Genomic DNA, 13785 nt, shown 5'->3' on the forward strand with positions numbered 1-13785 from the left:
CTGGACAGGGCAGCTCTCCTCTGCAGGGGCAGTAAAGGCTGCGCTGAAGGAAATTAAGCGCAAGGCTCATTTCCCCTGTGGCCGCCACACATGACCTGCGACTGCAGCCTGGGGACAGACGCCTCCAGCAGCACTGCGCTCAAACTGTACTGCACTATTACTGAACACAGTCCAGGAAATTTTCCTTTTCAAGTCTAAAATAGGACAGTAAACCAGTCGACTCATAGGCCTGTTTCACACATCCTGTGTCTTCAACACGTAGCTTGTGCTTTTACACTAACGGCATTTCTGCTGTGTAACAGCTCTATGCCGAAAATAAAGTGACTGCTGGTTTACTACTTCGCATATTTCTTCCAATAACAGCCATGAATTAATACAATAATATAATGGATATCGGAAGTGGGCCATTGAGAATCATTACAAACTTGATAGCCATGAAATCTAATTTACATGAGGAGGTGGAATGACATTTATATCCAAATGGTTTACACAGAACCCAAAGCATAGCTATAAACTGCTTAAAGTGTCTGGATTCAGTCAAACTTTACTGAATAAAGTGCTCTTTGTGAAGTTGCATCAGCTAACATGGAGGTGTTTTTCAAGCAACGGGGCACTTATTCTTCTCTCAGTTGCTTCATAAAAGCCAATATTACAAAAAATATAGTTTTAATAAAATGTTTACAGTACATGTTCTACATTGTTTTCTGATGAGTTTTATAAAAGCCTGTTTGTTTCTACATCAAAGAATAAAATTAATAAACACACTACAGTTCTGAAGCTGGTAAGCTTTTTTAAATGCTTTTGAAAAAAGTCTCATGATTATCAAGGCTGCATTTATTTGATCAAAATTTGTAAAATATTATATGTTAAATATTGTGAAATATTATTACAATTTAAATTAACTTTCATATCTGAATATATTTTAGAATGTAATTTATACATGTGCATGCTTAATAATTTTGTGGAAAATATGATGTATTTTTTAAGATTCTTTGATTAATAGAAATTTAAGAGAATAGAATTTTTGTTATAACTTTGTAAAGGTGTTTTAATTTATTGCTTTCTTGCTAAATAAAAACATTAACTTCTTCAAAAACTAAACATCAGAGCAGTAGAGTAAAAAAGTTAACTGTGACTCGATATCTTGTGATTGTGACTTTAATTCACTCAATGTGATTTTAAAACTCAAAATTGTAAATATATTTGTCATAATAGTGACTTATTTCATGGTGATTATTTTATTTACCTTTTTTTTTTTTTTTTTTTGATTTTTTTTTACTCTGAGACAGAAACCAGTAATGACATGCAGCAAAACAAAACTTATCACTGAAGTGCTACTTTTATTGCTGCTCGTGTGCTGAAATGCTGTAATGTGGGCGCCAAATGGGAACCAAAAAAATGTGCCTGTAGTGCCACAAATGCAATGAGTGAAACAGGCCTATGTTTTAAAATAATTAAAAATCTTACTGTAGTATAACCCTAGAGCAGTCTGATAGCTTTGTACTCATGAACACCACTGCCTTTATATTCAAACTGTTTGACTAATGAAAACCACATCTGCTCTGTTGCCAGACTCTTAGACTGGGGCTCTCTGCTGTGATTCTCTGCTGGGTTTGGTCTGACTACCGGATGTCACCCTGAGGATATCATCTTTGACCTTCTAAACCTGACCTCTGACCATAATCCTCCTGACAGTGACTTTTCTTTTCTCTTTAACATACCAAACCTCTGAGGAGCTTATGCACTGTGAGAGGAGCAGAGAGAATTGAACCTTGATGAACTTACAGTCCTACACAGAGACAAAAGAGATAGAAACAAAAGTGAATAAGGAAGACACTCTTAAAAATAAAGGTTTCAGTTATAATCGAAAAGGGTTTTACAGCCTCATACTATTTTAATCATATGATATGCTTTTTAATCATTTAATTAAAATGTCATAATTTGGCTTTCAGGTTTCCACAATGTTTTAAGTGAAAGTTTCAGTACATTTTCAAATACTCCTTCGAAGGATCAGGGACAATTTGATTTATCTTTTGCTTTAAAAAACCCCGAATCCAATACTCTGATCTGAAGGACCTAACAACTAATAAAAAGGACATTGTTAATTTCGAATAAACCATACACAGTGGCAAAACCAATGAGAAAATGGGTTCTTTGTTGCACTTTCGTTACAGAAAAGAACTTTTCTTATAAACTGTTCTCTGTAAAATCTATCACTGAAGAATCTTTTCAAATCTGAAGTGACAAAGGAAATAAATGAACCCAAATGAGAAAGAGAGAGTTCTGAAGAGGAATATCTTACCTGTTCTATTGAGAGCTCTTTGCTGGCCGCTCCTGATATGTCACTGATCCGCTCTGCATGGTGGTCCAGACCCAAAGCCACAATCTTCTCCAGAGTGAAGTCTGCACTGGTTGGGTCAAATGTTTGCTGCACTTCTTGCCTTATTTGATCCCAATGTCTAAAATAAACAGATCCACACCATCTTTTGAAGATAAAATCTGACTGGCCAAGACGCTTTGACATTGACACATGAATCTGAGCTCATAGGGTGGAAAAACCTTTTATCAAAGCCATTTGATCTATTCCAAAACCTAATGAGCTGCTTACGGGCCAGCATTTTAAGACAACATAGACGCAGTTTCTGAGATGAAGGCTTTTCCAAAAAGAAGACAACTTAATTATGCTGCCTCCTAAAATTTGTCCAAATTCTAAACTTGCATAGAAAGGCAATCCCAGAATACATTGCGTTGAAATAAAATAAAAGATAAATACTTATATTAGAATACATATGCAATAATTTTCAGTATTATATATGTAAGAAAAAGTTGTAATTAAAAATAAATGATCTTATCCAATGTTTATATATGTCAATATGTCTATATATACATGCTTGTATAGCCCAATAGGTTATGAAATAGAGCTATTGTGTAGGTCATTAGGAGAAATGATGTTAGTAATTCATTAAGTACTAAGCTAAAATTACAGAGAATGTGTGTTATTTGGAGTATTTCAAGAGCTGAAGAAAAACAGTCCACTGCGCTGTTTTGTCACAAAAGACTGGTCATGTTGACGGTCAGATTTTGTCATAATAAACAGGTGTGACAGGCGACGACAGCGCAAGGATTGAATTCTCCCATGAGAGATCCCGCAGCCATGACGCACAGCTTGTTGTCTTCTCTCAAAGAAATCCACAGAGACCGTCAGTACATCTGATCCACAACAAAACACAACACCGCCATTTAAAAAAAACATCCTGCCAATGACTGGCCCCTCTGAGATCAGGCCCGAGCATTCTGGGACGTGATCTCTCCTACGAGTGCCTGTTTTTCTTTCGCTCCTCTTGTCTCCCATTCTGTCGGTCATGGACTTCTGAGGCTGGAGCTCTGTTTATTTTCATCTGCTTCCCCGATGTGCTGCGCCGGCCAGCGGGAGACGCTAACAGGGATCTTTCAGAGGGTTACATCAGTGTGATTAGCCGGCTGTCATCAGGGGAACGTGAGCCCTGTCTCTGTCGTCTCCACCAGGGCTGTTGTAGCACGCCTGATTGGGGCCGATGGGCTGTTGTTTTGGGAATGCCAGATCCAATCAGATGGCTTAGGGAGCGAATGACAGGGCTGAAGAAAAACGAAGAGCGGAAAACGTCGCGTTTCTCTCGGCAGGGATGGCGCCGGAGTGCACAAACGCTCTGCGTGATAGAAAGGAGAGCGGTGACGAGCTGCAACTGAGGGCTGGCTGTCAAGGTGTGGGATTACAGCTGATCCTAGAACAGCAAACTCTGCTGCTGATGATTATCAGCCAGACTTTACAGGAGACCTCAGGTCACAAGCTACAGAGGGCAATATCCCGAACAGAGAGTAGTTACAAAGAGAGATTGTCCGCTGAAGAGACAACATGAAAGACGACAGTGTCATTTTGTCAGGAACCACTCTTGATAAGGAGGATTAGTGTGAGAATGACACTTCATTATGCTGAGGACACTGATTTGTGTGTGTGTGTGTGTGTGTGTGTGTGTGAGAGACCCCCACCTCTCTCTCATGGCTGGATTTCTGAGGTCTGTGATCAGTGGGATGATTTTCTTAAACTGCATGATCCTGCTCTTAGAGACGTCCACAACCTCCCAGTGCTTGTCCTGAAAGAACACACACACATTTGGAATAGTCAGGATCCCACTGCAAGCTGCAGTGTAAAATGCTGAGTGCTGTGTTGTGATGGACTGATCTCCTGTCAGTGGAAAAGCACCCAAAGGGTCTGAATCAAGCAGGTGTTTCTAATCTGCTTAAAGCTAAATGTCAGGATAATGAGAAGCTGGTGAGAAGAGAAGCTAAATTAGCTTTAAAGGGTAATTAGCTACACAAAAGGGCTTTTATCACAGTTACAAAGAGAAACGAAGAAATGAGAGTCTCTGCTGGACCCTAATGAAGTAGCATCAGTATGTGTGTGAGTACAGTAGAAGATGAGTGAGAGACTGAGACATCACTGACGCCGCTGATAGCAGTTAAGTGGGTCCTGATGGCTGCTATTTTTTTTATGTGAAGGTCTTAGTACTCAACCTGTTAATTGTGGTGCTTAATTAAATTTTAAATTAAAAGTGCATATATTATTTGTATTATTTTTATATATTATACATAATACGACACCTGGAAAGAAACAAGAATCTGTGCTGAAAACATAAAATATAAAGATGAAACACGTGCATCACTTCCAGGTATATTAGCAAATCAAAGTGTAAAAAAAAAATGTTTATTAAAAAATATATAAATAGTGTTATATTTTGACAATTTGTTTGTGTAATTGTCGTAAAACTACTAGCTTAAACAATAAATTCTGTACTATTCTGAAGACTAACATTGTTTATTGGAAACTCCCATAAATGTCAGTTTGGCCATGGAACTGACTAAAGTTGAGTTAACACCAAAGGTGTAGGATGTGTTGCGCTGGCTTGCCTTGAACTCTCTGCTGAGTGTGTGGAGTCTCTTGAACATGGTCTGGGAGGTGTTATCCATGGCCTCGGTCTGTAGAGAGGCCAAATGACCCCCCTTCCACTCATCCCACAGAGCCTCCCACTGCTGAGCGATCTCCCATACCTGCTGCAGGTAATTCATGTCCTACAAACACACACATACACACAAACACAATCTAAACATCAGTGCATACTGAACCAGAAGTGACCTTCACCAACAGTTTCAATATTGTTCAATTTGCTGTCACGCAGGACCAATGAATCGCCCTTAGCCAGTTTGCGCTCTGTTGTGCTGCTTTGTGTTGTGTGTCTGTGATGTATTGTATGAAGAAAGGTTTTTATTACTGTAACAGCAGTGAATAGGCACCTTCTCAAGAGTGAGGATGTCTTTAGAGGCTGGTTGTTCAATATTAAAGATGTTGAGACCGTAGCATATGTTCTGCTGCTCTTCTTTAAGAGCCTCCAACTGGGCACGCAGCTCTGACACCTGCTGCAGTGCAGAATCTGGGGTTACACTGCTGCCAAATGGACCTGCACATACATATACACACAAATAAGACCATATACATGAAGACAAAGATAAGACCACACACACACACACAACTATACAGATGCATATGGTTAATGATTAAAAAACTGCACATTCAGCTGTCATTTCCCCGGAGAGCAGCTTGTCGCTCTAAAAAAAGCTCAGTGGACTCTTATTGCCCAGAAAGTTAGCGAAGTGAGCATGTTTCTCACAATGTGCTATTAATGTGGTTTCACAGTTGGGAGCTCAGCAGGTCAGTAGGTCTCTTTCCTGAGCAGAGTGTGAGTTCTGGCTCGGACCCAGCTCCGCTCACAAGCCCGGACTCCCACGATCCACGCGCACTTGCGACAGCTTTGATTTACGAGATATTTGATCTTTTGAAAAGCGCCTCATTCATCTCAGGACGGCAACACACACCGTTTACAGTAACACACAGAAACGTTCTCGCACAGACACCAGCAGGGCACATTATCTGCCCCAGAGGCCTCTGTGATATGTTTATAGGCGCGACTGTTTACGTCTGTCAGCGTTTATAATGGATTCCATCAAACACACTGGCTAAATCGCACACTTGCATCTCCAGCAATTACAAAAAACACACATTTACACAATTCAACATTAAGGCGAGCCATTAAGCAGCATGAGAAGATCCATCGGGGATCTCCAGTCAATATTTGCGTAAAGGCTGATTTACTGAAGCATTTAGCACATGTTGAAGTGCGTCGGTGGAGCAGAACGAATTCAGGAGCACGGGTGTTGAGAGGTTTGATGACGCCCATTCTCTCTCTCCGTTGTGCCTGAGTAAAACGTAAAGAAAATCTAATTAGCAAATGTTAAAATGTGCTAAATTTTTGATAAATCTGCCTTGGAGACTTCAACCAATCATACATGTTTAATTGGCTCTGCGCTGAGAAACGCAATGTTGTATTTTTTCTCGGCGCCGTATCTGAGAGGGAAAGTCACGCTGGGTCCATGGAGAACAGGAGATGAGATTTTGAAGGGGCACCTTGGCAGGGGCCAGTAGTATGTGTTTGGACTGAATGAGTGTGATATTATTGAAACTGTCTCTCTCTCTTGAATACAAATTTCTCCCTGCACAAAGCTGCTTCCTGGCCTCATTAACCTGAAGGAGCCCGCCATTGTTTGCAGGAACAATACAAACAATCCCGCCGTTCTCAACAAGTTGCAGCTGCCGCCCACGTTCGGAAATTCTGGGGTTGTGGGAAATAATGACGGTGAGCGTTGAGCGTGTTTGCCACGTGTTGATTTAGCGCAAAGCTTTCACGTTAATCGGCTGTGCCCAAACTCCAACTTTGTCTGAATCAAGACGGAAAGGCTTTTGGACTCATTCTGGGAGGAGAAGAACATAGGAGTAAAAGACAGGGAAGGAATGGCAGGAGATCAAACTGAAAAACAACAGACTTCACAGAGCTATCAACGATCACAAGGTAACGCAAACACAATGGAAACGAGATGGGGAGCGAGTGAGCAAAGAAGTGCAAGAAAAAGGGAAGAATGAAAGAAGGGGGAAGGAAAAGTAGGACGAAAACTCTGTCCTCTTTGATACAGTTCGGCACAACGTGACTTTGTTCGTGAAGAGAGGTGGCAGCGCGAGACAGAAAAAAGAATTTTTCAATCCCGTTTTTAATAGAGCAGAGAATAAACAGCGCAGAGACTCCAGCAGGAGGTGGAGCAACATTACGGGACAATGAGAGAGAGAGAGAAAGAAAGAAACAGGGCGGCAGACAGGCTGAGAGTGCAGTCAAGGGCAGGATGTCAGCGTGACGGTCACTTCTGCCGTAGGTGAGGCTCCATGGCGTTCTGAAACATTATCTCAAGGCTAATTGGTTGTGATGTGCCATGGGGCATGTGGGAGGTTGATGGCTCTACCCAGCACTCCCCACCACGCAGAACACCCACGGTCCCAGAAAGCAAAGGCCTGTGGTGCCGCCCATGTAGCGAACTGACCTACAGAAAAAGAGGCATGCTGGGATGTGAAGCTCACAGTAGGGTCTGAGACAGCACTGGCAGTCATCCTTCTGACCGCGTGTTTGTGTGTGTGTGTTTTCCCATTCTGTAACATTCAAATCTCTCACGTTGATGTGTATGTGTGCGTTCACCATTGCTATTGAAGCTCTGCAGGGCAGACTGTGTCTTCTTCTTAAACTCCTCAGAGGAGAGGATCAGCCCACTCTTCATCATGTCTTTGTGTTTCTTCAACATGATGTCACTGTCAATCACAACCTGCTGGAACCACACCCACTCTGAATTCAGAGCCTCCAGCAACTCCAACACCTACAGAGACGGAAAGAAAGAGCAAGAGAAAAAGAAAATCTAAGAGCGCTGAGTCAAATAAAAGCACAGTCAAATATGGAATGGAGGCAAAAGATGAAAGTGTATTTAGAAGACGATTTGACTGGAACACCTGAGGGAGTGTATGTGTGTGTGTGTGTGTGTGTGGCGCGACACTCACAGCGGGGTCGACGGCAACCTCGTATTTCTCAAGGATGGCAAACTGCTCGTGGATGGGCGGAATCTGACTTTCTATCTTACTCAGATCTGCCTGCAGAGTTTCCAGAAGTTTTAGACTCTCTCCCAACTCCGGCAGAGTCTGAGGAGGCTGAGACACCCTGAAAACACACACACAGCCAATGACTCTATGCGCATGGTAAATATTTTATGCCTATCGAATGAAGTGAATTACACACAACAACTCAGAACTAGTCACATATAGATGCTCTGTTTCAAAACTTATTGAGCTGCCTACCAATGTAACTTTTTAGTATATGTCGCTATGGAGTTGATAAGGAATTCTGAGTGGTTTTGGCATTATGAAATTCTGTGGCAAGGGTGTTGCTACACAACAAAATTGCTCAAATTTGAACTACAATAAAATGAAAACAGAAATAAAAACTACTGCTAATTCAAAATATTAATAAAAAACTATAACAGTATCTCAATGATACCAAAATAACACTGGCTCAAGTCAAAAAAGCTCATGCCTGAATCTCCACGATATTCTCTTGCTTGTCGATGGAACTATTCATTAGACTGTCTGTCAGGCCATTAGCTTAGCAACAAGCTAATGCCAGGCTCTATTGGAATCAACAGAGAGGTTTGTCAAGTCTCTTATGCTCTTCACGTGAGGGGTGTTAATTGCTGTGGCATGCATGAGTGACCATTAAAAGGGTCGCTGCCCATGAAGAGCGTTTCAAATTGGTCACTTATGAGGTTTCATTTCAGTTAGGATCCCAGCTGCTTATATAGAGAGCAGTCAGCGAGGCACGATTTTGGAACAGAGCTCTCACACACACCTGAGAGTGTTTTCCTGCAGGAAGCTGTGCAATTCCTTTAGTTTGGCACTGGCCATAAGGCTGAGCAGCTGTGTGAACTTGCTCTGCCACTCGTTACAATGTTGCAACAGAGAGAATTTGAGTGGAGAACAGTCCAGCAACACGAACTGCAGACTTAACACTGTCTCCTCCTTCTGGACGTTATTCGCCACCTCTGTGTATCTGCACAAAGAGAGAGAGACAGAGCATAAATGAAGTACATGATTCTCATGAAACTAATCTTAAACCACAGCACAATGAAAATTTATATATAAAAAATTATATTATGTACATTTTAACACAAGAGATGTGCTCCTTCTTAAACAAAGATTACCAATCATTTAATGTCTTATTTTGACTTAAAAAATTGTTTGGTGTTGTGAAAAAACAAATTTCTAACATGACTACCTAGATAATATAATAAAAACCACCTTGCATTTATCAAGCAAGTTTTCAAAATGGCAACACTTTATGCTGTTTCGTGAAAGCACCAATTTTGCATATAAAGATGTATTTTCCCATGATAAATCTGTAATTGGAGTTCAAAAAAGTTCAAAGATAGACACTTGGATGCTTGTCTCTTCATTTTTTCTTCCTATTGTAATTGTATCTGTACTTCATATTCTCTACACTACATATTCTCATTACTGCTATTGTTGGTACATTTTAAAAGACAATGATTTTAATTATTACTAATGGCCACTAAATTACTTTTGTTTAAATTGATCTGTGAGATCATGTAATTTGATTATGTTTTTTGCTCACTCATAATGGTTGCCCTATTAATAGCAATTTAATTTGTCATCTCAGTACAACATACCTACTGTAAATGAAATTAGTTTTTCAAGAAAAAAAAAAAACAGTGTTCAGCATCATTTGATTTTGTGAGTGAGTGTGAAGATAAAGCAAGAAGTTACATTAACCATAATCATTTAAAATAAAATGTGTCTGTGCATGCATTAATTGATGTGAAAAAAACTTCAAACATTAATGGGGGCGGCAGGCAACACACAAGTGTCCTCCCAGCAAGCACAAGGTCATTAATGCACAATCACACACAAAGTCTCTGTCTCACTACACACACTCACTTTCTGATCCACACACACACCCAAGCATCCATTGTTGACATGATAACGATTTGGCGAGTGCAGATCAAATCTATAGGGAAGAGATGTTGACCCTGCCCTCAGGACTGGCACCTATGTGCTACAGACACGTCAATAGTCTGAAAGGCCATTACATCGTTTCTCACGTGACCTCAAACACAGCCCTCTAGTGTGCTATCACGACTCATGCATTTTAAATGAAAAGAGATGCATGTATGATGGTGAGAGAAACATGGTGAATCCTTTAGTGGATTTGTTCACTAAAGAAACTTTTATTTTACTAGTAGCACTGCAAATAATTCATAAGCTTACAAATCTTACTAGCGCATACTTTTTAGACCATTTAGACCTTGCTTTTACAACCTTAAAAACTAATTTTCATAAAAGAAAATGAAGGAAAGTTACAGACCTGGCTATGTCAGCGTCAAAGGAGGTTACTGTAGGGTTGAGCCGCTGGTAGCGCTGTATAAAGCCGTCTTTTTCGATTTCCCAGATCTCTCTGTGTTTGTCCCAGGTCTTCAGGTAGGTCTGAAGGTAAGATGCATTAGTCACCATTCCTGCAGCTATGGCTCCCTGGATCTTACATATCTCTTCATCTTGCTCTGAAACAGAAAAAGAGGAAAGCATTGTTGATCTGAAACAACCGCTGATTACTTTAAGCAATACACAAATGATGATGTGAATGGATTTTTTTACCCAAAAATGAAAATTCTCATCATCAATTAGTCACCCATGTGTCATTCACTTCATTCATTCAGTGGAACACAAAAGGAGGATTTTGAATAAAGAGAGTGGATCCATACAATTCTTCATAATTTCTCCTTTTGTGTCCCACAGAAGAAATTTATGAGTTTGGAATGGCATGAAGGTGAGGAAACAGGAATAAAAAGAGGGCATACATAGTAAATGTAGGGGGGATATGGATGAATGAGATGGAGAGAGGGTGTACCGATGATGCTGTGGATAGGTTTTTGCTGTGAGTGCTGGCGGGTCAGCAGGTCTGGCAGACGTTTGAACCCTGACATGGTCTTGATGAGCTGAGAGCTAATGCTGTTCACTATGTGGGCCAGTTTCTGGAGAGAAGGGGAAAAATCCACCTGGACAAACAAACACAAACACATATAGTTGGGGGAAAAAAAGAGGAACAAACAGTGAAAAGATTTTCAAGGACAGAATCATTATATTCATTAAATAAAAACTAGGGCTGCCAAATGATTACAACAGTTACATGGTATTAATTTTATGATTTATTTATATTTCAAAAGTTTGTTGCCAGTATGTTTTGTTAATACTTTTATTCAGCAAGGATGCATTAAATTGATCAAAAGTTATAGTAAAGACATTTTGCAACAGAGTAATGTTACAAATGATTTCTATGTTGAAAATAAATACTGTTTTGTGAACTTTCAAAGAATATATATATATTCAAAGAATCAAAAAAAACTTTTCTTGATCACCAAATCAGCCTATAAGCATAAGCATATAATTTCTGAAGGATCATGTGACAATGAAGACTGGATTACTGGTTGCTGAAAATTCAGCTAAGCCATCATAGGAATTAATTACATTTTAAAAAATATATTAAAGCTATTTTGAATTGTAAATATTTACTTTTTTTAACTAAATTTTGACCAAATAAACCTCCCACAAACTTTTAGTGTATCTTTCCTATTGTAGTGAACACATTAACACACAGCTTTAAGGAAAAAACATGTAAATGAATTGAAAGGAATTGTTCACAAAATTATTCACAAAAATGCAATTAATCAAAGTATGTTAATGAGGACTGCATCACTTTGCATGTTGATAGCCCAAAAATATTTTGACTGTTCTCATGTGAAGTTTCATCACAAAAGTATGTAAATGTTACTCTGACTCTGCTAATGTAGGAAAGTTTTCAAATATGGAATCATGAGTCTCAGAATCCATTTTTATTTTTATTGCTGAAATATAACACAATCTTGATCTTGCTAGCTTGTCCAGTGTCTTGTGGTTTCCGTGACCGTTTATAATTGTCACTGTGAGAGCTGGAAAAGGTGTGTCGCAGCAACTTTTGTACCAGCGTGAATTCGGTTGTCGATCAGCCTGACGGATATTCGTTTCGCTCTTGGTGTGAACAGACCATTCATCAATGATTTGTTTTGCTTATTCATTTTGCATTCAGTGTGAAAGGGCCTTTAATGGTGTGTCCTGAGCTAGCATTAATGCATTTCCCTTCCCTCTGGCACTGAGAGCGCTTTGCCTGAGGCAGTCTGTCTCCACAGACCAATGCAACCACTGTCCCTAAAATACATTCAATTAAGTCACACTAACGTTTCTGCTTTTTCTTTCTCACTGTGTTTAGCTGACTAAGCATCATGGGACATTACCCATAGGCCTTAGTCCAAATATACCTCTGTAGAGCTGAGCAGTAGGGTAGTATGCTGAATAACGCAGCAGTGCTGCCACAGCTGTGATTTATAGAGGTTGTGGTGTTCTGAATGCCCTCTGCTTGATGTATGATAGTGTCTTTATGCTGTATGTAAAACACATGGCCAGCAGCTCTCCGTGACCAACACAATGATTCGCACTGACACAGTTATTGTATTTATACTTTTTACTTTGAAATGTCTAAATGTTAGGTAAGGGTCACCTCATCATGTAAGCAATGTTATCAATAGCCACTGCATCACTAGTTTTGGCAAATATAGTCTGTCTGTGTGTACCTGAGCAGGAGTTCGAGGAGTCTGTTGTGTCAGTACCACCTCTACTCTGAATAAGGGGTTAGGGGATGTCTTGCCGTCTCCATTGATGGCTTTAGAGAGCTCCTGTAGAGAGCGCTTTATATTCACACGAAACGCCTCCTCAACCATTCGGTCCATCTTCTCCATGTATGACACCCAATGCTGTTGCACCTGAAAACACACAGCAATATGGAAGTCAATGGGAATTCCTTACCATGACAACCTCCATCTACTTTAGGTTGTGCATTGTGCTGATTTTAAACCAACAACACTCCTCAAACAAGGTAAATCATTATATCACAATCTCAAAAAGTTTATTGCTTTAGTAGTAAAGATCCTAAGACACAACAAACAGACAGTCCAACCTCTGGGCCATCTAGGTGGAAGGTCCCGTAGACTCTGGCCATGATTTTGATGATGTCCTGGTGAGCATTCTGCAGTCGGAGCAGCTGGCTATGCTGATGACTCTGCTGATCCTCCTGGAACTCCAGGTCTCCATAGACCATCTTGCCATCCACATGCACCAAAAGCAGCTCACTGATCTGCTCGCAGAGCTTAGAGGCAGCTAAGTTAGCTGCCTTATACTCATCCACCATTAACTGTACCTGTGGGAGAGATGAAAGATCAAAATCAGAGAAAGCTTGCAAATGTTAATCCCAAAACACACATCTTAGTAAACTGTAAGATTTTACAACAGTTTTGTACACAAAGCTTCTCTACTCAGCAATTCAGCAGCAAGCTTGTCTCAACGTCAAACACTATGTTCCTGGATCGTTTACATTAACAAATGTTCTAATGCATATTGCAGACAAAATTGCCCGGCATAACCTATTCTTGACATCGTTGCGCTATTATTAAAATGAGCTTCCACTTTACTGGTCTTTCGGCGTTCCAAAAAATCTAAGCTATTGTGAAACAATACTTTAGCATTTACATATGGGAATACATGTTTTACCTGTGTAGTGAGGAGCAACACACAATTAGTTTTGACTAAATGCTCTGAGAAGAGTTATAGCACAAAGCAACCATTAAAAGCTCAGGTGCTCCTCCATTAGGCTGTCCAATCTAATGACCAAATTAATGAGGAAAATTAATTGCATTGCATTACGTAGCAAAAAAAAAAAAAAGGTGTGG

General features: G+C 40.0%; 1 protein-coding gene across 1 annotated transcript in view; it reads right to left on the reverse strand.

Annotated features, from left to right (window-relative positions):
* Nucleotides 1–13785, reverse strand: part of dnah2 (dynein, axonemal, heavy chain 2) — a 135366-nt gene that overhangs the window by 77594 nt on the left and 43987 nt on the right. The window contains 11 exon segments of the mRNA XM_058781820.1: nt 2303–2459; nt 4027–4130; nt 4945–5106; nt 5329–5492; nt 7611–7785; nt 7964–8120; nt 8805–9005; nt 10338–10530; nt 10878–11025; nt 12634–12822; nt 13017–13256. Coding sequence (XP_058637803.1) covers nt 2303–2459; nt 4027–4130; nt 4945–5106; nt 5329–5492; nt 7611–7785; nt 7964–8120; nt 8805–9005; nt 10338–10530; nt 10878–11025; nt 12634–12822; nt 13017–13256 — 1890 coding nt within the window.

The sequence above is a fragment of the Onychostoma macrolepis genome, chromosome 07 (assembly GCF_012432095.1).
Source record: "Onychostoma macrolepis isolate SWU-2019 chromosome 07, ASM1243209v1, whole genome shotgun sequence".
NCBI classification, from domain to species: Eukaryota; Metazoa; Chordata; class Actinopteri; order Cypriniformes; family Cyprinidae; genus Onychostoma; species Onychostoma macrolepis.